Here is a 26677-nt window from a genome sequence, read left to right as displayed (position 1 = left end):
GGTGAGTCCATTCGTGACTCCGGTGGGGCTTTGGCCCACATTTCCAAAACTTCGAGGGGGTTCTTTTTATGGTATTTCCAGTTCAAGGCCATTAGTGTTGACCATAGCCACTGGGCAATTCTCATTGGGTAAGGTCTGGATTGCCCCGGGGTACATGGGGATATTTGGGGTGCGGGTGTAACAGCGCTGGTATGCGCGACTGCAAACCTATTTCTACTCCTATGGCTACTTCTCCCCCATCGGACTCAGGGGGTGCTCTTATGGATGATCCTACTCGATATCGGTCTATTGTGGGTGCCCTTCAGTATGTGACCCTGACTCAGCCTAATGTGGCATTTTCTGTTAATCGGGTCTACCAGTTTATGCATGCCCTTATTGATTCTCACTGGGCTATGGTCAAATACATTCTTCGCTATTTACGGGTTACCACGACTCATGGTCTACTGCTTCAACGCTCCTCCGCTCATTCTCTCCAGGAGTTCTCTGATGCTGACTGGGCCAGCAGTGGGTCTGATCATCGCTCCATGGGAGCTTATGCGATATTTTTGGGCCCTAATTTGATCTCTTAGAACTCTCGCAAGTAGAAACTGTAGCTTATAGCTCTACTGAATCTGAGTATAAAGCTCTTGTTGATGCATCTGCAGAGTTAATTTAGTTAGAGGCGCTCTTCAAGGAGATTGGGTTCCCTCTCAAAGGTCCCCCGATGCTGTGGTGTGACAACATCAGCGCCACTTACTTGTCCACCAATCCTGTCTTCGACGCCCGCACTAAGCACATTGAGATCGATTTCCACTTCGTCAGAAATGGGTTGCCAATTGCCAGCTCTCTGTTCAGTTTATTTCCATAGCCAATCAGATCGCCGATGCGCTTACCAAGGGTCTCTCCACCAATCGTTTTCAATTCCTTAGTGACAAGATGAAGGTCCACCAAGCTGACACTCCACCTTGAGGGGGTGTATTGATATACATTATCCTTCCACGCTGTTCTGATTGAGTTTCCCATTCAAACTCAATCACCTCTACCCAAGGCAACCCACTCACGTGTATTATTGGAAACCCATTCACATAAAATATAGATTCCTATGCAATCTCGACTTGTATAAAAACCGTGATATCCTAGGGTTCCCTCGATTTGTATGATTCCTGTATATATATTTGTCTCATTGAGACTGTTAAGATGTGAATGAAATATTCTATTACTGATAAGGAGTTAGATTAGACCTCGATCACCCTAATAAATTCCCAAACACTAGAACCTAACCTCACGATTATAGGAAGCAAAGTGTATGCACTCATGGGGCTCCCATGGATGGAGATTCTCACCTTTTCACTTAAAAAAAAAAAACAGAAAAACCAAAAAAGGTTCTCGAGGACGGTTCTCTGTTTATATATTGAGGATCATATCAAATATTATTTGTATATTTGCATTACAAAACTACGTAAGCCATGAAAATATTGAAAAAGAAAAAAAGAGAATCCCTTTCCCGGCCAACAGAGAAAGGCCACTTATTCTTTGGCGACCAATTAAATTGTGATCCGATCTATCTGATCATTACTTAATAGGTAGAGAGTCGTGGTCTTTCTTTTTTTTTTTTTTTGATAAGAAGCTTTATTAACGCTAGAACAAGGTTCCAGACCCATCAAAAAACAACTAAAAAGAGATACAAGCAGGGGGTGAAAGCTAAGTGAAATCCTCCTGCAAAGAAGAGCCAACCTTGGCCAAACAATCAGCGACCAAGTTCGCTTCTCTGAAAGCATGAAGGAATGAGATGTGTTGTAGATTGAAGACTAACTTGTGACAATCCTCAATAATAGACACAATACGCCAGGGAGGATCAACAGTAGGGTTGTTTAGTAGATGGATAACCAGCCAATTATCGCTTTCAATGATAACTCTGTTGAATCTCGAGCTTATAGCCATTTGTAAAGCTTTCCGGACTGCTAATGCTTTAGCTACAATGGCATAATTCCTTCCTATTCCTTGAGCAAAACCACAAAGAAAATGTGAGGAGTGATCTCTACAGACTCCTCCAATTCCTGCATTGCCCGGATTACCGCTGCTCGCTCTGTCAACATTAAACTTCACAGTTCCTTGAGGTGAAGTGAGCCATCTTACCCCTCTTGGGGCCCTTGGTCGAGAATCCACACAACATTGCAGTTGCTCCTTAGCTTGCCTGATTGCGCCTAATTTGAGTGAGTTGAAATCAATCTGCTCATTCCGAAAAATAAGTCCCCAATATGCTTTCCATAAAATCCACAGCAAACTGCAAAATAGTGCTGCCTTGAGCGTTTTGTCTCTATTGTCGGTGCTAAATTGCCTCATAGTTGCTATGACACCAGCATGAATCTCTTGATTGGGAAAGAAATCAAGCAATCCCAGTGAGGCCCATAGTTCTTGTCCTCTTGGACAGGTAAGGAATGGTTGGCACTCTGTTGATGCTCCAGACACAACATGCAATCTGGGTTGAGGTTGAAACCTCTCTGGTTAAGGAGATCTGGGAGGGGTAACTTCTAAAGGAGGATTTTCCAAATCAGGTGCTGTGTTTTGGGAATGGTTGGAAGATGCCGCACTTTAAGCCATATCGAATTTTAAGGTGTCTAATTGCTCTCAACTGCCAGCTTGTAGGCTAAGGCCACAGTAAAACTACCCGAGGAGGTCCCAATCCAAACAATTCGATCATCATGAGGGAAAGTGGGAATGGGTATGGCCAATATTCTGAGAGCCGTATCAGGGGGCCACCATTGAAAAACTGATTCCCTCTTCCATGTCATAGATGTAGAGTCAATGAGCTGATTTACTGATAGGGGAGCTAATGGATGAATCGGTAGAGGGGCCAAGAGAGGGGGGCTATTAAGGATCCAGTAATCCGTCTAAGGGTTGATAGAGCAGCCATTCCCTAATAGATGAAATATCCCCTTCTTGAGAAGATCACGAGCTGAGCACACAGATTTCCAGCCCCATGAGGAGGATTGGGGGCAAGGGGCACTTAAGAAATGAGTTGATGGAAAATATTTACTCTTCATGAGGGATGTCCAGAGGGACGAAGAAGGAAAGAGCAGATCCCAGGCTTTTTTGGCTAACAAGGCTTGGTTCATTGGGGCCGACAACTTGATGTTTAAACCTCCACATCTTTTAGGTAAACAAATGGTTGACCAAGATATGGTTGGGACAGAGGAGGTGCTACTATTAGACCAGTAGAAACCTTTACTGGCCGAATCTAGGGCTTTGTGGATGGATGATGGGAGCTTAAAACACGACATGGTATATTGGGGCATAGCTGATAATGTGGATTGAATCAATACAAACTTACCCGCTGGACTCAGGTATTGAGCTTTCCAGTGCTGCAGTTTGCCATTCACCTGGGAAAGAAGAGTTGAACACTGGGCTTTAGAGAGCTTGCCTGTAGTGTAAGGAATTCCAAGATAGGAATCCAGGGAAGCTATAAGGGTGATTTGAAAATACTCCCTTAGTTGTCGCTTCAGTGCAGAGCTGACATTTAGGCTAAATTGTGCCCTGGACTTGTTAATGTTCAATGCTTGCCCTGAGAACCTGCAATACTCCTGAACTATGCCATTCAATCTCCGGGCTTCATTCATGGTCGCCTCTCCAAAAAAGATTAGGTCATCTGCAAAGGCCATATAATCAATCTTCTCACTTCCTCAACAAAGTTGCAATCCTTTTATATCTTGATTTTCTTGAGCTAATGTCAGTGTTTGAGTTAAAATAAAACCGCAAGCGTATGGGTCAATCGTAGCTACGGGTCGAACACGAGGAGATATACGCCACTCTATTTAACTAACTTAAAAGTAATGCAAAGTTAACCAAATTAAAGTGTTAAATTAAACTAATTAAACTAACGAAAATCAATGCATCCTAACTCATAAGCATCTAACAAAATTAAGGGATTAAATCAGCGTCCTAACACATGAGCATCTAACCTATCAAATTAAAGCGAATTGAAAGGAATAAAAATGCAGCCACACATACTAACCACATAAAAAGAAATAAGGGAATAAAAATGCATCCATAAACCACAACCATATAAAATTAAAATAAAAGAAATAGAGGGGGAAGAAGAAGAAGATAGAGAGAGACAGAGCAGATCGAGAATGAGATTGAGAGTTTAGGTAGTAAAACCTGGATGTGCTTGCATGAATGTAATTGAAAAGCTTGAATACTTGCATAAACTTACCATGGCCTCCTCTTCTAAATCTTCAAGTCTTGTCATCAACTTAAGAACTTAGACTAGAAGGCTTAAAACCTAAACTAGAATTAAGAAATTACAACCCAATTGAAGACTTAAATTGAAATCAAAGCATAAACTAAAGCTATTATAACCATTAACTAAAAATCATAAAAGCAAACTAGAACTGAGAAAAGTCAAAAATCAAAAATTAGAAGGAGAAGAAGAGAAGAAATTTCACTAAGTGAATGAGCAATTTTTAAAAGAGAGGTAGGGGGTATTTATAGGTGGAAGAGAGGAGAAGAGAGAAGATGGAAGTGTAGGAGAAATATTCCCTAAGAAAAGAGAATATTCTCTTCTCTTTCCTCTTTTACAATGCCTTGAATCCTAAAAAAAAAGAAAAAAAAATAGAAAAAGAAGAAGAGAAGATTGTTTACATAGACCTTCTATTTCTAGAAAAATAAACTTCCAATTCTAACAAGTGCTTCCTTTTCTTTGTAGATATCTTCTCCAAGCAATAAAATCAAAGCATCTTTGATTTTTCAACCTTCCATAGATGAGAAAATATAAATCTATCCCAAGTAGAATTCCAGAAGTGCCATTGAGAAGTTGGAGGAGAGAGAGAGTAAAGGTGATGACTAGGATTCCTTTAAGAATAAATAAAATACCCATTCTGTCCTTCAGAAAACGTGGAGCATGGGGTGCTTATATAGGCCTCACCATTGTGTTCCTTGTGAAAATCACCCAAAATAGACCCAAATTTCTTCCAAATCGGAGTTAGGGAGCCCAAGATATCTCAAGTTGAAGTTGGATTGTCCAGAGCCTTCCAAATGGAATCTTTCGGGTACAGTAAAGTAACTTCTGATAATTGCATTAAGGCCTCTGAAATCCGAACTTCCGCTTCACTTTGTCTCCGTCTGACTGTTAATAATTATAAATAAACCCCTACAGACCACTTTCGCGCATCGTTACGAAAATGGCCATAACTTCTTCGTTTCAACTCGGAATCAAGTACCGTTTGAATCGTTGCGAAGCTGACTCGATGGGCTAAGCATCCATACTATTAACACCTCTAAAAATCTTAAAAACATCTCCTTAGCATCATCTCCTCCATTTTTACAATAATTCACCTAAACCCTGAAAAGCACAAGAAAGCACCGAGTAACTCTATTCAATGTGGTAAAATATATGTTTTATGCCCTAAGATTTCACACATAAATGTGCTCATCAGTCAGCTTAGTTGACAAGACTTCTACACAGAGGACGAACAGATATGAAGAGAGAGGGTCTTCTTGTCTAAGTCCTCTAGTTGGCTTGATAAAGGGAAGAGGGGTGCCATTAAGAAGAATACTAAGTTGAGTATTCTCAACACAGACCATAACTCTGCTGATCCGCTCTTGATCAAACCCGTATTCCTGAAGAACTTGCCTTAAAAAACTCCGCGGTCATAAGCTTCTGCATGTCTACCTTAAGAGAGAAAAATCCCTTAGAGCCTCTTCTTACATTCTTGATCTTATGGAAGAGTTCATGGCAAATCAGGACATTATCTTGAATGTGGCGTCCCTTGATGAAACCCTTCTGATTGAAGGAAATGATTTTCTTGAGAATTGGATGGAGCCGGTTGACAATGATTCTAGAAATGATCGTGTACGGTCTGTATTCAGTAACTGAGGAGGGATTATCCACCTTAGGGATGAGAGTAATAAAGGTATGATTCAATTACAGTGTGAAGCTTCCTTCATTAAAGAACCTCCTTATGCAATCAGTGAGTTCAGCTCCCACCACTTGCCATGCTCTCTGATAGAACATTCCAGAAAATCCATCCGGTCCTGGAGCTTTATTGGAAGGCATTGCTTTGACTGTTGCAAATATCTCTTCATCTGTGATCGGTCTCTTTAGAGAGTGGTTATCATCTGGGGTAACTAGTCCTCTTATAGCCTCCAAATAATTGTCATTTAGTAGAGGATTTGAAGTTGTATACAAATTCCTATAGAAGTCATTGAAGGCTACCCCCATATCCACTTCACTAGTAACCGTGAGATGGAAAAACTTAGTATTGCGATCACCATTCTGATTCCAATTAATTCTAGACTTTTGATGCCAGAGCAATTCCTCTTGATGTGCCAATTTTTTAATATAGGAGATCGTCTGCTGCTCAGTCTGGAACCACTGATTGTCTCGAAACTGAATTTGAATATTATACAGGCTCCTTAAAACATCCTTAGCTTCCTCCATTTTGTAAAAGATATTCCCTATTTGATGCCTGTTCCAATGATTGAGAGAGGATTGCAAATTTCTAAGTTTTGAACAAAATCTGTAGGACGGAGAACCTTTGTGATCATGGTGATTCCAATTCGAAGCAACCACATCCAAGAAACTGGGCTCTATCAGCCACAAGGCATCAAACCTTCTTGTGTCAAACCTGAAAGGTTTAGGCTGCCTATTTATGCTGGGGTGGGTTTGTAAAATCAAGGCTTTATGATCAAATGAAGCAATAATTTCAGTAAGCACAGAAACATTAGGGAAAAGTTGAAACCAATTGAAATTAGAAAGAAACCTATCAAGAGTAGCTTCTATTCTTCGATCACCCAGTTAGGAATTAGACCAAGTGCTCCGAGACCCATTAATATTAATTTTATCCAAGCATGAATGATTAACAAAATCTGAAAATGGACTTACTTGAGCATGTGTAATGGGTCTGCCCCCCACTTTATCTTCCCTGCTTAGATATGCATTCCAATCTCCAGTTAGCAACCACGGATTGGTGATAAAGGGAGCCAAACTATTGAGAGAATGAAACTGTTGTGTACGTAACTGCTCATGACAACTGAGATACACAAAAGTGATAGTCCATTTCTGATTCAATTCTAAGAGCATCATATCTACATGGATACAGCAAGCTGTTTGCCATATGACCGTACATTGTACATTCTGATTCCACATAAGAAGAAGACCACCAGCCCCATTTACAGCAGCAGAAACAGCAAAATGACTAAAAGAAAACGAACGACAAAGACTGCTGAGAGACGTGCTAGACTGTTTCATCTCAACCAAAAAACACACTGAAGGTTTATGTTTGTACACTAACTGGCGAATTTCCCTCTTTGTCGTAGGGGAGCCAACCCCGCGACAATTCAAAGCAATAATCTTCATTTTTCTCTGGGTGGCTGCATCTAGCCAGCCACCATAGCCTCAGAATCTTTCTGTGAAGCGTCACCTTGCTCCACCTTAGCTCTTTTGGGCAAATCTCCACAACCTGTGGTACACAGTTGGAGGGCAAGAGGATCTTCCTCAGTTGATGGAGCTGGGCGCTTCTTAGGTGGCAAAGAGACTGGTTCCAAACTTCCACTCCCTCTTGAAAAAGGAACCCCTTAAGGGGAAGGGGTAATGGGTTTGAGAACCCACCTGCTGCCAGAGTTCTGAAGTGCTGTCGCAGGTATGCATGCCAAAGAACCAGATTCACAAATGGGAAGTTCTTGCAGCTGCACAGTGGTAGGATGACGCAAGACCTGTGGAACTGATATAGGCCCTTGTCGAGGCTGATTAAATCTCGTATGAGTGGAAATTGGTTGAGTGGGAATAATGGGAGTCCAGCCTCGGATAAGGTCCATCATAATCTTTTTAGTACTGGCTGAGGTCAGAGGAAGCTCTAGTCCAAAAGTGTGGGCCATGTTAATTATCGCCTTCAACAGCTCCACACGGCGTTTCTGATAATAGGTTGTAGACTGTTCTCTTGCTTCAGCAGTACCTCTACCTTCACTCTTACTAAGATCCACCTCGGGCTCATGTAGGAAAAACTCATCATAAACCCTGCAAATTTCCACCAGTAAGCTAGCACGTCGAGGTGGGATAGCATCCTTCGGGATCAAAGACTGCCTCCAATTCTTACTTGTAGCTGTTGCAGCCTGCAGGAATTCCATTCTCCACTTAAACGGACAGTCTTTATCAACATGCCCCTGCTGGTTACAATTAGAGCATATGATTTCAGGCCTATTCTCATAAGATATGGTAACTGTGGAAGGATTCCCTGGTCCCAAATTTACTTGAACTGTCGATATCAATGAATGTGGTATGGGTACTATGATACAAGCTGCAGGGCAATTTGAAGATGAAATAGTACCTAAGGGGGTCTCCAAGTCAATGCATCACCCAACTTGACTGAAAATGGCTGTTAAGATGTCTTTGCTATAATACTTCCAATTCAAGTTCTCAACCTGAGCCCATAAGACTACCATGGTGAAGACCACCTCTTTCGCTGGCACATAAGGATCCCTACGCTGTAAGACCACCAAATGCCCAAGGCAAATCCAAGGCTGAGAGAAAAGTAATGCATGCATGTCACGTAGGCTTTTCAGTTTGATAATAAACCGATCATGAGCTTTTTTAATGAGATGAATTTTTTCTATCTTCACAGCTCTCAAATGACCAGCTCTGTTGAACATGGCTTTAAGTTCCAATGCTAAGACTCGAACCTTGTCGAGAACCCATCCGATGATGAAAAACTGGAAAATCCTTTTGGCTTGCTGCAAGGCATGCTCAGGCCCATCCAAAGAAGGAATTCGTACTCCAGGAGATTCCAATTTTGCTGTAAACTCCTCTGCTAAAGACTTCACGAACTCACTTGTTCCAGAACTTTCTCCAAAAACAAAAGATGAAACCGAGGGCTGAGAAGAGTTGGAAGCCATGAAAATTGCAGTTGTAAAACTCAAAGCTACCACAAGCACACTTACAATTACCAGAAGCATTACAGGGGTAAAGGATGGTATGACAACCAAATCTTCAAGGCTAAATATATAGACGATGTATGGCGAGGATTCAGTGAAATGGATAAGTTCCGAGACAAAAAGAGTGTAGAGCTCATGATGTGAGGGGAAGGGGCTAGCAAAGGTGAAATGATGATAAATGGTAGGGTGAGAGTATAAAACCCTAGTGATATCCCAGAACTTGCCTTCACGAAGACCATAAGAGATATAGAAGTAACCAGGCTTCATAAATGCAAAGGTATGATTGGATCACAGCATTGGTTTAAAATCCAAAGGAAGACCACATAACATAAAAGAAATCTTGAGGAAAGCTACTATATATGAAGTGAGCAATCCCCTGAAAGCCTTCTCTGAAAAGAAATCTCCACCGTGCCTTAGAAGAAACCAAAACTCTAACAAAGACAGTCAGCCTGGGAAGTATGCGAAAGAAGGATACTGGAAGAAGGGTGCACCAGCCAATGAAATGAGGAGGTAAGATTGAGAGAAAAGGTAATGCAACGTAGAATTAAGAGCCTATCTGCAAGGAAGGCATGGAAGTCTGAAGCTCAGTGAACTCCAATCAAGGCGCAGCGTTGAGAGCTAACATCGTGAACTCCGCTTACCACCTTGAAACTTCTGCTCCGTGCGCCTCCCCCAGCTAGACTCCAATTACTCATTTCCATTCGTCTGGTCATTGATGACCTGGGAAGGCTTGTATTAGTTGTCAAGTCGTGGTCTATACCTGATTTGTATGACCAGAGACAATCAATCTCTTTTATCTACTAAATACGACCACCACCAATACTGGTGAAAGTCATGTTGGCGTTCTATAATACTTGTGTACACATGTCCACCAAACTAACAAGCCACATGTGTCTCTCACAATAATATTTTCGATCACTGTTGGACGTTAACCCAAGCATTCTCAACAAAGTAATAATAGTTGTTTGATTAGGCCCACCAGCTTAAGTACAAGCCACTGCATTTATGTTCCTTAGTTGGAGACTGCAGTGCTTTGCCTCCTTGTTTAGTTGATAGCCAGAAATAGGATCCACTTCAGAGTTTGATTCAGCTGCAGCAGCTCAGAATGACTAATTCTCTGTTCACTATAAATGCTTTTTTTATATATACTTCTAGCTCTTGTTGTTTTGAATAATTACCGAATTAGGAGGGGCCTGGAGTTGTCCTTTGTCAATTTTTTATTCTAGTTTTATCTAATATTGAACTTACAAATTTTATTTTATTATTTTTTTTCTTCATTCAGGTTGAGTAACTTGTGTAATGGTTCTAATAACCCACGATTGAAACCCTATTATGGAAGATCACAGGAATTGGAGTTCAATAACATCACATGTTTTTTTCATGTACACTTCTAGCTCTTGTTGTTTTGAACAATTGTCGGATTAGGAGGGGGCTGGAGTTGTTCTTTATTAATTTTTTATTCTAGTTTTATCTAATATTGAACTTACAATTTTCTTTTTTGTTTTTTTTTATTCTTCATTCAGGTTAAGTAACTTGTGTGATGGTTCTAATAACCCACGATTGAAACCCTATTGTGGAAGGCCACTGGGATTGGAGTTCAATAACATCACATGCTTTTTTCACGTACACTTCTAGCTCTTGTTATTTTGAACAATTGTCGGTTTAGGAGGGGGCTGGAGTTGTTCTTTGTTAATTTTTATTCTAGTTTTATCTAATATTGAACTTATAAATATTTTTTTTTCCCTTCATTCAGGTTGAGTAACTTGTGTGATGGTTCTAATAACCCACGATTGGAACCCTATTGTGGAAGGCCACTGGAATTGGAGTTCAATAACATCACATGTTTTTTTCACGTACACTTCTAGCTCTTGTTGTTTTGAACAATTATCGGATTAAGAAGGGGCTGGAGTTGTTCTTTGTCAATTTTTTATTCTAATTTTATCTAATATTGAACTTACAAATTTTATTTTTTTTTTGTCTTTCTTCATCCAGGTTGAGCAACTTGTGTGATGGTTATAATAACTCACGATTAGAACCCTATTGTGAAAGGCCACTAGGATTGGATTTCAATAACATCACATGCTTTTTTCACATACACTTCTAGCTCTTGTTGTTTTGAACAATTGTCGAATTAGGAGGGGACTGGAGTTGTTCTTTGTCAATTTTTTATTCTAGTTTTATCTAATATTGAACTTACAAATTTTCTTTTTTATTTTTTATTTTTTCTTCATTCAGGTTGAGTAACTTGTGTAATGATTTTAATAATCTACGATTGGAACCCTATTGTGGAAGGCCACTTGGATTGGAGTTCAATAACATCACATACTTTTTTCACGTACACTTCTAGCTCTTGTTGTTCTGAACAATTGTCGGATTAAGAGGGGGCTGGAGTTGTTTTTTGTCAATTTTTTATTCTAATTTTATCTAATATTGAACTTATAATTTTTATTTTTTTTCTTCATTCAGGTTGAGTAACTTATGTGATGGTTCTAATAACCCACGATTGGAACTCTATTGTGGAAGGCCACTGGGATTGGAGTTTAATAACATCACATGCTGTTTTCACATACACTTCTAGCTCTTATTGTTTTGAACAATTGTCAGATTAGGAGGGGGCTAGAATTGTTCTTTGTCAATTTTTTATTCTAGTTTTATCTAATATTGAACTTACAAATTTTCTTCTTTTTTTTTTTTTTTTCTTCATTCAAGTTGAGTAACTTGTTGTGATGGTTCTAATAACCAACAATTGAAACCCTATTGTGGAAAGCCACTGGGATTGGAGTTCAATAACATCACATGCGAGTTATATATAGTAGACTCCAAGTTTGGCCTTTTGGCGGTGGGACCTAATGGTGGATTTGCAACTCAACTTGTTGCTGGTGTTAACGGTGTTCCCTTTTTATTTGCTAATGGATTGGACATCGACCAAAACACTAGGATTATTTATTTCACAGATAGTAGTACTAGATTTCATAAAAGGTAACAAAATTTTCTTTTGTTCACCTACTATAATTATTATTATAATGATTTCTTCTCCCCTCCCCCCCAATTGTCAAGTCCTTTAATGTTATGGAACTAATATATAATAACGTTTTTGTTCATCATGTACATTTTGTAGTGAATATGCAGCTATAATCCTTAGTGGCGACCTAACAGGGAGACTATTAAAATATGACCCAAGCACCAGAATCGTGACAGTGCTGCTTGGGGGCCTTGCATTCCCAAATGGAGTCGTTGTAAGTCATGATGATATATTTGTCCTTGTCACTGAGACGACTACCAGTAGAGTCCTGAGATACTGGCTTAAAGGTCCCAAAGCTACAACCAAGGATGTCTTCATCCAACTCCCAAGACAACCAGACAACATCAAAAGGAATGCAAGAGGAGAATTTTGGGTAGCAGTGAACCCTTTTCAAGGAGGACCACGTTTCATGCCACTCCCACAAATTCCGTCCATCACGTATTTTCAAGCCATGAAGTTAGATGAAAATGGGATGGTTATAGAGGTGTTTGTGGGTAATGATGGAAGCAGATTGGAGGCTACCAGTGAAGCACAAGAAAATGATGGAAATTTATGGATTGGTTCTATTGTTTCCTCTTATATTAGTGTTTTTAGGATTTAGAATGTAGCTTTAGTAATCTATGTCTTTTGAGTTTTGGAATGGATGTTACATTTCTACTAATAACTTCAGTTTTAAGTACTCTATGGCTTTTGAGTTTTGAAATAGAAGTTACACTTCTACTAATAACTTTAGTTTAGTAGTAAATTTTGTCTAATTTGATTATTATTTTTTTTCTTATTCCAACTGCTACGTATAATTATTAGAATTATCCTAATAGATGTTCTCTTTATTTTCTGTTTGTTGTTTCATTGACAAAAATCACTATCCTTGTGAAAAAAATAAATAATGAGAACAACAATGATAAAAAAGGGCCATTTTATTTTTATAGTCCCACAATCACATTAACCACCTAACTTTAATCTTTAGTTGCAATGCAACAAACAAATAGGGCAGAAAATTTATAAGAATAGATTTTTACATGCAAATATATACACAATAGAGGCTCAACAAAAAATCCCATCCTAAAAGTTGATTGATAGTAGAAACTAAAGTACATAAAATCAATTTGTGAGACTAAAAGTGTCAAATTTGTTGAAAAAATATTGAAATAACTCGCAGGCTATTATAGAATTTTCCTTATACATTATAATCACATTAGAGTTTTCAGAAATTAACTTAAATTGTGTATTCATTCATTGATTTCAGTATAGTCTCAAGGAGACAATATATACAATAGTTTACAAGAAGAGAACGTGGGAACCCTAGTCCGATACACTTGCCATATAAGCTGGAGATTGTGTGGGATTCTATATTATATGTGATTACATGGGATAGGGTTGTCTTGGTTAAGAGATTGAGTTTCAATAGGAAACTCAATCAGAATGCCACGAAGAGAGGGTAAGATATATCAATAAAGAATATAAAAGTTACAGGTAAGGTGTAAATTGAGATGAAGTACAATGAATCAGAACTTTAAAATAGTCAAAATACACAACGAATCATTTGCATAATTTAATATTGAAGATTGCAGAACCTGAGAATATTTCGTACTCACTGAGAGCAACATGGTCACTGATACCTCCCGAAGGGATCTCGTCTTTGAAAGGGACGTAGGAACGCATTACCGCGTCTGGTCTCTAGTATTCTTAAGGAGTTGAACTTCAGATCCATTCCATGCTGCAACATTACATTGTGAAGTTCCAATATCAATTCTGGTAGCAATTTCAGTATAAGCAGACGATGGCTTGTCCTCCCCAGATGTTTCGCTATCGGATGCAACAGTGTATGCTGGTTCAGCCATTCCTGCGAGAAAAAAAAAAGATTTGATTATGAAGTACACTTTTAGTTAGCTCACCAAGGGAAACACATTATAATGACCAGAGGAACATCTCATTTCTAAGGTCAAGTGTGAAAAAAACAAACACCACACAGGGTTTTCCTTTCTGGTAGATAACAACCATTCAAAAAGAGTTTACTTCAAAAGTTACTTAGAAGTTGGTATTTTACATATTAGGTTCTTTTAAGTACTGTTAAATTGTTACCAATCCGCGCTTACAATTTGAAATTTCTTTGCAACTGCATAGGGCTGATATGTTTAGTGACATCTTGATATGGAACTTATCCAAAGTACAATGGAACCAAAATTTACCACAAAGCAAAGAAGAAACTCTAGACTGTCCATAATAGTAGCACATGTAATTAAACACTAGAATCGGCTCCAACCATGAGGAATCTACCATGGCATGAGTGAGTACGAGATATGTTATAAGACCCAAGAGAAAAAGACCACCACTATAGGATTATGGAGGTCAACACTATAGGATCATGGCAATATGGCCACTGTAAGAAAAAGGTCAACCACTAAAGGATTATGCCCACAGTCTCTTCGATAAATCTTTAATTAGACATAAGTTATCTAATCCATCAATCCCACTGCGCATACTAATTTTTACATTGGAATGGATCAACCATTTCTAAACTCTTTTCAAAACATGGTCCAAATGTATTATAGAGTTAATGAGGCATGATACTCCAATGTAACCTAAAGAAAGGCAGAATATTATTTCAGCAATGAACCACTCCTTTACTGCTGTAAGGTTTCTCTCCACAAATTGCTAAGAAAGCATCCAATCAAACAGAGTTTCTAAAATGACTTGGGAAAAGTTTAAAACTAGAAATTCAATTAAAAGAAAAGAAAGAAAACCTTGAAATGAAGGCATTTCAAAGATACCTACACTAAGCCCAGTCAATTTTAGCACATGACACGTAATATTAGTAGATAAAATTCCTACAAGTGAATTTGAGATTGGTGGTTTGAGCATGAGATAACTAATACAGTGTCTTAGCAATAAAGTTGGGAGTTTCTGAAACAAAATGTGAATAAAAAAATAGACATTCGAAACTCTCCTTGCTGGACTTTGGAGCCCTGAAAAAATCAGAATTCAAAAGAAAGGGGAGGAGAAATAGAAGCCATTGCAAATCTCTCACTAGAATTTTGCGAAGTTTGAAAGAGAAGTAAGGCAAACTTAGGCTGAAACCTAAGAACATTTCATGTACTTGTTTTCTGTAATAAAATATTGATAACTCTTTTTGTTGATAAATATAAAACTTGAACAAGGGATTGGAGCAAACCTTCTCTCAAGTCGTGAAGCAATAAAACCTTTAAAATTACCTATAGTCCATGTTGAAGGGGTTAGTGATGAATAATTTCATAAATGACTAGACATTTTAATTCGACAATGAATGATCATTAGCAATGATGAAGTACAAAAGAAGAAGAATAAAGACAGAGAATGAAATGTTTAATCCTCAAAACCAGACTCACAGGCTTTAAGATGATTACTAGAAAGAGCTTGGTGTCTCTCTTCCCCCCCCCCCCCTTCTTTTTTTAAGTGAGCAAGCTTCAATGTCATCTTGGGAATGTCTTTCCTTTTTGTTGGGTATCAGTCTTTGATAAATCATTAATTTCAACATAGTGCTTTCCCATCCCTTTAGAGGTATTGATTTGTTTCTGAGGGGGTCAAAAGGATAATCCCCTCATGCATTTTTCTCTCTCTAGATTTGGCAAACAATGATTAGGAGATGATGACGTTTACACATGATCTTGCTCAGCATGAGCTGCTATCGCGCCTTTCTTGAAATCTACTTCGATAAGGTTTCCCCTTCTGTGCTAGCGGATCCAAGAATCGTAAATGAGGCTCCGAAGGAGTGTCACGAGAAGGCGAGTTTTCTGTCGTCAGGAGCAGACTACCAATAGCAGGGAAGGTTGTACAGGCCGCTTGACGCTTAATCAGCGACTCATTGAGTCCTTCCCTTTACTACCCTGAAGCGGCATTAGATGGAGATGGGGACCATCAGAAGAAGTAAATAAAATATAGGCCAGCAAGAGGCAAAGTGTTGATGTCGAGCGGGATTGAGAGTAAGAATTTGATCACTGGTGCGAAAGCTACTTCTTGATCGGAGATTTCGTTCGGCAAAGCGAAAAGAAGCGCTATTCGAGGTGAAATCCTTATTGATTCAAGGCAAAAAATATTCTAAGTACGTTATTTTGTAAGAACATTAATAAGATTAAAATATTAGAATGTTGATACATATAAGAAGAATATGAAATAAATAAAATATAATTGTGTGTGTGTGTGTTAGAGTTTGGATAAACAAGCATGTTAAATGCCATGTGAAATATTATCAAGTGCTCAAGATAAAAGTGTATGCAAGGAGAAGATTGAGGGAGATGAAGAGAGAAGGAGAGAGACAAAATGCACACAACCATTTTTAGAGTGGTTTAGAGTTTAGACCCAAATGATCCTATGTCGATTACCTTGATCACAAACTAAGGATGTACTCCACTATAGATCCACTTTTTGGGCAGAAATCATGCCCTTCTACACTCAATCATAGTCCCTCAAATTTAATACCTGAGCCACACAAGCCAAGATTTCCCCCCTGACCACACATGTCAAGAATTCCCTTCTTTAAGTACACAAGGTACTTCAATGCTACATAATGGCTTATTCTTTGAAGCATGTAACTATAGACACTTTGAAGCTCAAATGATCAACAAAAGATGCACTGCTTTGGATGTAAAACTTGTTACAGCTCTTGTTCACAACCCTTTCAAGATATTGTAAACATTATAGCCAAACAAAACAACTTCTCAAGATGATGGATCGATTTAAGCTTGTACACAACTGCTTTTGTTGTTCTTGTATTGTTATATGAAATCAAGTAACTCCACCTATTTATATTAAAACAAACTAGCTATTGGGGTCAACAAACTAGCTATTAGAGTCAAACTAAGTTTTCATTCATATGGTTTAAATCAACCTTGTATATCCAGGAAAAACTAGCTATGAAAATTTTTCAGAGTTTCACTCAAGTAGTTAGAGTGTAAGTGATTCATTAATAGTTAGTCAAAGCTCACTCAAAACTTAACCACCCAACATTAAATATTATTGCATGGAATACCATGGCAGTATGGACTCAAATTGTTACTCTCGGACATAGACAAAAACAAGTCACTTAAGACCGCTGGATCGTCCGTCTTGATATGACTTAGTCTCATTACTCTCGAACATACACAAAAGCTCACATAGAAGACCATCATGTGCTTCTGCAAACTTAGAATTTTAAAGCTGAGTAGTCCATCCGAGATGACTTAGAACTTCAAAGGATTTACCATTTAAGTTTAGCCTTTTGTCTTTGTTTACGAAAGACTGTTCTCCACTGTCTTAGACATTTTTCTAAGTTAAATGACCTACTTTCTTGGGTTTGATCATTTAGGTCCTTTTGATGTTATTTTCTTGGGTTTTTACATGATCGATAAATTTATAGAAGCCCAACATAGATTTTGGTTGATAGGAAAAGCCCAAAAGAGGTCGAGGCAAGAGGAGTCGAACAAGGAATCGAGGGAGCACTGTAAAGGAATAGAATATGGGTAGACTTGCAGGAATAAGTAGAATGTCTCATGCAGACAAGCAAACATTCTCCATCTTGGCCCTGGAGGATTTTTGCTTATCGATATGACATTACAAATTATTTTCATTCACTTTTGTCCCTAAAAAGTTTTTCATTTCTTAAATCATGTAATTGTTATTAAAAAGGATAGATCGGTTATCCAACGATTTCATAATTTAGCTAACTAGGCAAGAAGTAAAAAATAATAATAATAATAAATACGGTATGAACAATATTATAAGTCTTTTATTTCGTTTAATTAAATTTTGGGGCGATGTTCTCTGCTTGGGAGCCAACAGTGCCTAGGCTGTGCCCAGACACATGGGGTAGGACGTGCCAATCATTTCGGCCATTCAAGAGGGAGGGGCGGTCATTTTGCCCACCCCATATGTCTGGACGCATCCTGCACCCCCAATGTAGAGAACATTTCCCCTTAAATTTTTCCTTCCATAAAAAAAACAACACAGATTAATACTGCAATAGATCTCTGGTGCGTAAGTCCCTTGGGACACTTTCTCGTATGCTAGGTATCCTTTCCCATGCCTTTTCACACACTGTAACCTAATAACAATGGGTAGTAGACCTTTTGGGATTGGTGTGTGGTTTGTGTGATTACACTTTCACAAAAAAAACAAGGGTTTTTTACAATTACCATCCCAAAATCTTTACTATCTACTATTACCCTCCCAAAAACTTTCAAACAACTGTTACCCCCCTCTGATACATACTAACCACTACCTGACCCCTACCGTTACATTTTTGTAACGGTGGGGGTTAGTTGTGACAGTGTGCTGTTGTCACGAATTTTCTAAGACCAAAATGCCTGGGGTGGTAATTGTAAAAAAAAAAAAAAAAAAAAACCCATCATCGTCCTTCTCCTCCTCCTCCTTCTTCTCCTTTTTCTTCTTCCTCCTCTTCCTCCTCTGCAACCCCAAAATGTGGCTGCCATCAAACCAAAATCAAAAACCTTGGACTGATAGAAAATTCAGGTTTTTTCCAGGCCTATTTGAAACACCCAATTAAATTCTCACCCACTATAAGTGGCGTCTGGAGTACCCTGACAACGAACTCCTCATTTACCGTCAAGTCCATCTTCTCCAGGCTTGATTCTAAAGGCTCCTCCAAAGCACTTTCAAGAACAGATACAACATTCTCGAGTTGTTCCAGATCAATCTCGGGTATTTCAGCCATGGTTTCTTCTATAGATTCTTCTGAGGCCAAACTGCTCACTCGATCATCACCATCAGCAGTCTCACACGATGAAAAGCCTTGGTCTTCACCTTGAACAACCTCTTTATCGGTAGCATTTTCGTAGATTTCCGACGAAGCATCCAATGCATGAGAAATAAAACTAGCCTTCTTTGCAAAAAGGACTGAAGAAGACTCTGAATCCTGCGAAACAAAACCAGTTTTTTCATTAAGAACACCATCTCTTTCTGTAGTTGAAGAAGCACCTAATGAATCATGAGCTTCGTCACTTGAATCAGGACTATTAGATGCTGAATCAAGAGAGAAAAACCTAGGGCTTTGATAAAGGGGTTTGGTTTTGGAGACCCAATTTGAGAAATGTGGAGATGCAAATCGAATTACAATTGGGGCTTTCAATGGTACCACGTTTTGAAGCGAAGGAGCTAAACGGCTTGAACATCTGAAGAGAAGAGCACCAGCTCTGAATCTCCACATCTCTCTCACTCAACGTTACAATGCGTGGGTTTTGGAGGAGAAGAAGGAGAAGAAGGAGGAGGAGGAGAAGGACGGTGATGGGTTTTTTTTTTCTTCTTTCAATTACCACCCCAAAAGGGCATTATGGTCCTAAAAAATTTGTGACAATGGCACACTATCACTACTAACCCCTATAGTTACGGAAATGTAATGGTGGGGGTCAGTTAGTGGTTAGTATGCATCAGAGGGGGGTAATAATTGTTTGAAAGTTTTTAGGGGGTAATAATAGATAGAAAAGATTTTGGGATGGTAATTATAAAAAACCCAAAAAACAATGGATAGTGAGTTTCCTACGCCCCACTCTGAGAAAAATCTCACACGCCACACCGATCATGGGAAAACGATTTTGTCAACGAGGGTGTTAAGATGATCAGAGTAGACAGGAGAAAAAGTATAATTGTGGATGAACCACATGGGTAGGGTGTGAAAAGGCATGGGAAAAGATCCCCACAATGCCGGCGTGGGAATCATTTTCCCTAACAAAGATATGATAATTTACCTAAATTCCAGGGGTGCATTCTTTTCCTTTACCTCCTCCACCTTCTCTCAATTTCTCACGCTGCCGGGTCTAATAAACCCAAACAATAATAAAAACCAGAAGAAGAAGAATACTCACCCTTCTGCAAATCCATAATTGGTTTTCTCCGTGAAACCCTAACCCTTTTCTCTCTATTAATGGAGATTTCGAAGTTTTGTTCCAAAACTCGAGCTCAGCAGCGTCTTTGAAGAACACTAATTAGGAATCGTTCGGCACTAGGGTTTCACCTTGTTCGTGAAGATGTCTCTTCCTCTTATTGATTGTAAATATCTCACAGAAGAGTGTCTTCGGGAGTGGAAGAATGGGAACAGCAATTTCAAAGTTCAGACTCCGGTGCCAGTGGCTCGGTTTCTCTATGAAATCTGTTGGACTATGGTTTGTTCTTTCTTCTATAGAAACCCTGCCTTTTCTTTTTGGATGAATAATAGAAAGCCGGTTTGTGTTTTTATTGTATTTTGAAGCTTCAGCTTTTTTTTTTTTTCTTCTTTTCTGTATGCATTTATCATGGGAGTGTTTTGCTAGGTGCGAGGAGAATTACCCTTCCAGAAGTGTAAAGCAGCGTTGGATTCAGTCGAGTTTGCTGATGAAGTATCCAATGAAGAATTGGGTTCAAATTTTGTTGATATCGTCTCCCAAATGGCTCAAGATGTGAGTGCTTTTCTCAAACCATATCCGGCTTTCCTGCATGCGGAATTCAAATGGTTTAAACTGTGTGTTGTCTCATTGCGTATTACTGTTTAACGTTGTCAGTCTATGATATTGAGTCGTTTAAGAATGCCAATTGGTTGTGAAGCGGTAGCTGTGCAAAATAAGAAGACCTTGGATTCATAAAGTTGGCGGAGTTTAAGTTTAGCTACGATATGCAGTAAAGGTTATGGCATGGAAAGGTTTGAGGAAGAAATGAAGCCAGTGTATAGCTGCTTGGATTTCTCGTGTCCAAATCCGCAAAAGCTTTTATATTTGAGTTATTACATTGACGGCCACCGATTGAGTTCCAAATGCCTTTTTGCTATTGAGCTCAGCAAAGAACACACGAGGATCAAGGGTGGAAAGGATTATATGCTAGAGGAAATAATGAGCCTTTCTTACTTGGTCATTTTCCTCTTTAATGGACCACCCTTATGTTTGAAACAGGACAACTGTCCAAGTGGTTAAAATAATACACCAGAATGTAGCAATTTACTCAATTACATGATGGATTTAGTGGCTTTAAAATCCTTTTGTTTTCGAGGTCTATGAAAGCATAAAGCCTCTCCCCTTCTACTTATTTTGGAGGAGCTAGTTGGTGTGCTTTGCTTATATGATGAAGAGACTGTACTTCTCTCATTTATCAATTGTGGCGTTGCTGACATCATCTGGAAGAACTGCTAGGAGCTGTTTGGAAGAGCTTGGATACAACCGAAGGAGTTGGAAAATATGTTTATGAAGTTGCCTTTGTTACAATTAAATGCAAAGGCAGAAGTTTGTGGTGTTTACTTCATTTCCCAATTGCTTGGGACTCATGGAAGGAGGTAATAACAGAACTTTTGGAGGCAAAGTGAGAGACATTTCAAGGATATTTGCTGATAATGGGCCTTTTTTCCTTGATTAGGCTCCCGCAAGACTGCAACTATTGGATTCTTGGGGGTGAGCGGGTTGCCTTGTTGGAAAGATTGGACTTTTGATTTATCAAGATATTTATTTGTAAATGCTATGTTGTAAAGGAAAGATCACTCTTGATATATTTCTGATAGCTTAATAAAATTATCCTTTTTCTATTGCGTATATAAATTTTTTTGTATGGTGGTTGTATTTTTTCTGTGTGGACTTGTATGGCATAGTAAAGCCTTCTGTACATCCTTCTCTCAGGGTGTTTCTCACTCTTAACAGAATCTGTTATTTGGGGGATGGGGGGTTTGACTCGTCTTTTCATTAGTCAACAATTGAATTAACCAATGAGGTAAAATTAGATTTTCATACTTGAGATCAATCATCGCTTAAACTCCATGGGTCTCTCTCTCTCTCTCTCTCTCTCTCTCTCTCTGTGTCTCACACACACACACACACACACACACACACACATACAGACACTCACATGCTGCGTGCGCTTGTGCATGCACTCTCCACTCACTGTCATCACTCACATGCATGTTTCCCCTACTAGAAGCCCAACTTGTACTATTGCTACAAGTTTCCTACAATATTCTTATTGAAATTCAGTCTCTTATCAAATCTAAGGCCAGTCTTGTGATTGCTAGAACCACTCTTCCTTAAGGTCTGACGCAGGGTGTGAGATTGCAAAGGTTCTTGGTGGGGTGCAAGGAAATGAGCATAATGGTGGAATGATAGGGTAAAAAATCATCATGTTATGGGACTTCCAATGGGTGATGGTGGGGTGCCAAGGGAGTGCATATAATGATGGAATGGTAGGGTGAGAATTAAGTTACAATAGGTTGATGAAAGGTCTGAGAATCTGTTGACACCTCACAGTCTATTCACAGTTCCATTTATTGGTTCTCTTCAATTTGTCTTCATAGTACAGAGTCCTATATTTTGACTGAGGAGTTGTGGTTCATAGTCTGTTTAACTGACTTTATGTACGGGGATGTGGAAATGAGAATATATATTGTGGGAGAGCCTGGATGAGAATTCTGGCATCTTATTTCTCTAGCTTTTCTACTTTATGTTGTTTCTTTGCTTGGCCTTCGTTCGTCTTTTCTTTCATATGGAGCATTGATGACTTGCCTTCTCATATAATATTTTTTCTATTTCATAGTACAAAAAGCTTTTTTAAAGAAAGCATTTTCACTTATCTCTGTTAGTAATCCTTCTTTGCAGATTACAATGTCTGGAGAACAACGTGGTCGCCTCATTAAAATGGTAGGTTTTTAACTTTCATGGACTTTAGCTTATCCTGTAATCATTATCATGTAATTTTTTTTTTGTTTTTTATATTTACATAGAAATATGGTAATGATCAATTCTTATTTTTTCCTATGCAAAAAACATGTGGCAAGATGAACATTTGAAACCAAAAACATTCAGGTCCTCTAAACATTCGTTCATCACTTGAGTTTCTGAATCTTTAACATTTCTATTTCTATTTTTGTATTCTTGGTGCTCTTTATCTAATGAATGCTCAGTTCTTTGTGGCCCTTAATGAAGTATTGGATCCTATCTTATGCATCTGTGACTACTTGTCTTTCTCTTTGGGTTATGGAAGTGATGGTCTTGTGAAATTCTTTTTTGGGTTTAGGTTGAATACTTGAATAATCTATAATATTTGCTTCAACTTGTTAATTCTGTGATGTCCCTTAAAGATGATTAGTCCCAAGTGAAACCTGAAACTGATGTCTATAAGACAATCTGGACTGAGTAATCAGACATTCATTCAATCAATATTGGATTGAGGTTGGATAGATAATACAATAGCTTTTTTGTAAAAATTGAAAAAAGAAAGTTTTTTTCGGTAACACCCAGTCAAGAAGGTAATAGAATCCCCCCCAATTGTTTCAGAGGGAAAGTCGGGAGACAATAAGAATTATATCTCTCCGTTCCTGGTTCTCTTGTAGCTGGATTCTCCGGAACCACTAGAATCCTTAGAATAGGATTACAACTCAGCACCTTTTGAGATTTTTAGAACAGTTGCGATTTGGAGATCACAGTACGATGAAAGTTATAACCTGTGTTCGAAAAGCTTAAGTTAATTAAAGGAAAGAATATTCTAACATTGTGCTGTTAATTGATCAAACTCAAAGAGAGAGTACATCTTATTCAAATTTGAATGGGACTAGTAATTAATTTCTTAAATTAGTAAGTGATACGTTATAAGAACTTTTTAGTAGAATATTTCAGGACTGCTGGATCAGAGTCCAGCTGATTGTTATTGACCAAGTAATGAAGCTCCCCCCCCCCCCCCCCCAAAACCCCCTTTTGAGTTGGTGTAAAGGAAAAGAAGTTTCTTTACTGAGTCAGTCTGTACAGCAGGTGTAGAGCATGTATTGCCATATGGGTATGCCTCCATTTGCAGAAAATGCAGAAAGTGGTCAGGTCATTCCGTCATTATTATAAGTTCGGTAGCAAGTTCTCTGTGAAATCATGTTTGTCCATAGTGAGTCAAGTTTGGAGGTATTCATGTCGGTCTAGATTGGCATGCTTTCTGAGTTATTTGGTACAGCATACCTGAAAATTAGAGGATCTCGTAACTGAATTTGAAGCTCGAAGAAATGTTGGATTGACCACAATTTGGTGCAACTGTGTAAGTGGTAGTTATAAACATAGAATTGCGAACAGATCAACCTTTCATTGTTTATCGAGAGGAGAGTTAAGTTGGAGACATTGTTGCGTTCTGATTATGAAGAGTAGTTGAGTGCACTCCAATTGAGATCTTGGCAATGTGTTTCCATTGTTGTCAAGGTGTCGCCTATGCGACAAGGCGTGCTTGTTCCTTGTTGCTGAGTGGACCTTATTTTTATGTAATTAATGCCTTTTCTAACTGTTGTATAGGTGTGTGTATACAGCTTTGGTACAGCTTGATGCATGAAATCATACATGTATAAAGAGGATCTGAGACAAGTGGCTTCCAAGACTACGGAAGCGGAACCCTTCTCTGCTGCTTGCCCTGATCTTCTTCTTCTTCATTCTGTTTCTTTTACTTTTACATCTAACACCTCCTAAAAATTACATATTAAAAGATCGAAGTTGCTTATTTTACATCTTACTCCCCTTAAAAATTACATTTTAAAAGACCAAAGTCTAATATTTACATGTAACCCCCTGATGCGGTTACACGTTGAGTTTAGTCTTGGGCTTATCTTTTATTTGTTTATTTATTAGTTGGTTGTATAGGTGGGAAACTCTGGTAACAGTTTCACACCTTTTCAAATTATGTTGAAGAGTTTTAGTTTAGGATGAACTCTTCCCTATCTTACGGTAGGATTTTTTTTTCCTGTTTAGAATTCCAATTTCAGTTGTAGAGTCTAGTCAGGAGTCCCTTTTATCCTCTTTATACACACATATGTAAGCCAACGATTCTCAGATTTTGAAGAATGAAATAATTTTAATGTTGGTTTACCTCTTACGGCTGGGGAGCTTCGCTGGTTCTCTTCTTATCAGATGTGAACCTCTATACTGTCTTCCAATTTATTTCTTGTTCTTCTCTATTTTCTTTTCCTTACTGCCCTTGTTTCCATTCGAACTCTGTTACTGTCGTACCAACCATAGATCATCTCGGTTTCGCAAGAAATCGAGGTGAGATGGCATGCAACTTTAAAAATTCCAGGGTTTCGACCCAACTTGAACCACCCTTTATAAATCCCAACTTTTGATTGAAACTTGCCATTTTTCGCAAGTTTCGACCAAGACCCTTCTGTTTCACAAGTTTTGACACAGCACAGGGAGTCCCATTTTTGCTCAAATCTTTGGATTTCTCCGCAGTGCTTCGCTGTTTTTTGCATCTACAAGCTGCATCAACCTTCCTAGTAGAGTGTTTGAACCTTCAAGCTCAAAGGTAATAGTGTTCTTGTACTTTAACTAAGGGTGTCAATGAGTAATCAGTAACCAAGTACCGTATCCGGATCTGTACCGAATACCCGGTTCCGATCCGGACCGAATTTAATATGGTTAAGTCCTGGATCTGAAAATGTCTTTATAATTTGGTTCGGATAGGATCCAGATCTACCCATCTATCAGGCGGATCTATCCGGATCCGGACCAAATACCCGCCTTAAAAATTAACATAAAACCCTAATATTTTATTAGGTTTAAAAGACTCTAATTGACGGTTACATGGTTAACTTAACCCTTCAATTCTCACTTCTTTCTCTTTAGTCTTTACCGCTTCATCTTCCCTGGGGTCAGCAAATTGCAAACAAAGAATCTGCTGCAGACTAAGGGTGTCAATTGAGTGGATAACCAAATTTAAATTGGATATAGTAACCGGCAGATAAGAACCAAATACAAGAACCGGATTGTAACCATATCTGAACAGGAACCGTCCAGGAACGGATAGAGTATTCAATTCTAGAACCGTTCTGGGACTTGGTCCAGATCTGGATCCCACTGTCACTGATTGGAACCGAACCGGATCCAAACCGAATACCCGGTTCCGTACCCAATTGACACCCTTAACTTTAACTATATGTGAACTTAGTATGGCTAGTGTACACTGTGCCTGATCATTTAGCGTACATTGGTAAACTTGGGTAAAAAACCACAAGTACCATTGTGGGTTTTTTTTTTTGATGAAAATAGTTCATGTGTTGTGTTTCAAATGTCAAAAATAGGTTGTATAGAAAAAATCGTATAAAAAAAACCATTTCTGGTCCTCGAAACCACCACCTCAAGTTGGCTGGGAAAAACTCTCTGGTTTCGACCATATCTCGGTTTCTGGCTGGTCGAAACCACGGTTAAAACCGAGTTTTGAACCTTGGGACCAACAGATCTACAAAGGATTGATTGAACTCCCTAACAACTACTACATCAGTTCTAGAGTTGGGAATTTATGAAACCTTGCCATTGGCGATTAAAGCCCTACCAGACCCAAGTCCAAATCTCCTTTCGTCTTGGTTTTGATACCTGCAACTGAGACTGGTTCGTATTCTACTGCGAGGAGCAATTTCAAGAACTGTTCTTTGATGATTCTAATGCTTACTTTGCTGGGTTACCACTTGGGTGTTATAGGACTGAGGTGTGTAGAGCTTTCCCTAAAACCTCAGCCCCATCGGAGTGCTGATGAAGGAGATTCAACCCTTGTAGACTTCTGGTTGATGCCAATGCAGGTTGTCCAAGGTTGAAGACGACATTGACTTCTTCCTTCCCCATGATATTTCCTTCTCTTTTAACTGATGCAGTACAAGAACCCCAGTTTAACTCCTAGGCAGCCCATTTTGGGCCCATGTGATGGGTATATTTAACCCCACTGGTCCAGCTATTTTCTGCCCCAAATAGCTATCAAACAGCAGTGTTGAGGAGGAGATTCTGTCAGATTTAGTGGGCCCCATAGGGCCCCTTCGTG

The 26677-nt window shown here is 38.9% G+C and overlaps 3 protein-coding genes across 3 annotated transcripts in view; all 3 read left to right on the top strand.

Annotated features, from left to right (window-relative positions):
- The first annotated feature begins 191 nt into the window (after nucleotides 1–191).
- Nucleotides 192–569, top strand: LOC122668634 (uncharacterized mitochondrial protein AtMg00810-like). The gene has a single exon (XM_043865173.1). It carries the CDS (start codon nucleotides 192–194, stop codon nucleotides 567–569), a length of 378 nt encoding a protein of 125 aa, XP_043721108.1.
- Nucleotides 570–8866: 8297 nt separating this feature from the next.
- On the top strand, nucleotides 8867–12593 carry LOC122668633 (protein STRICTOSIDINE SYNTHASE-LIKE 10-like). The gene is made up of 3 exons (XM_043865172.1): nucleotides 8867–8945; nucleotides 11724–11886; nucleotides 12026–12593. The coding sequence occupies exons 1-3, from the start codon at nucleotides 8867–8869 to the stop codon at nucleotides 12528–12530; spliced, it is 747 nt and encodes a 248-aa protein (XP_043721107.1). The 3' UTR covers nucleotides 12531–12593.
- A 7111-nt stretch (nucleotides 12594–19704) lies between these two features.
- LOC122668897 (THO complex subunit 2) overlaps nucleotides 19705–26677 on the top strand; it is a 72348-nt gene continuing 65375 nt past the window's right edge. The window contains exons 1-3 of the mRNA XM_043865468.1: nucleotides 19705–20058; nucleotides 20206–20331; nucleotides 22501–22542. Coding sequence (XP_043721403.1) covers nucleotides 19924–20058; nucleotides 20206–20331; nucleotides 22501–22542 — 303 coding nt within the window. The 5' untranslated portion in view covers nucleotides 19705–19923. The remainder of the gene's footprint in view (nucleotides 20059–20205; nucleotides 20332–22500; nucleotides 22543–26677) is intronic.

The sequence above is a fragment of the Telopea speciosissima genome, chromosome 7 (assembly GCF_018873765.1).
Source record: "Telopea speciosissima isolate NSW1024214 ecotype Mountain lineage chromosome 7, Tspe_v1, whole genome shotgun sequence".
Taxonomy (NCBI): Eukaryota; Viridiplantae; Streptophyta; class Magnoliopsida; order Proteales; family Proteaceae; genus Telopea; species Telopea speciosissima.
Note: the sequence above shows the minus strand (reverse complement) of the source record. Positions and strands in the feature narration are given on the sequence as shown.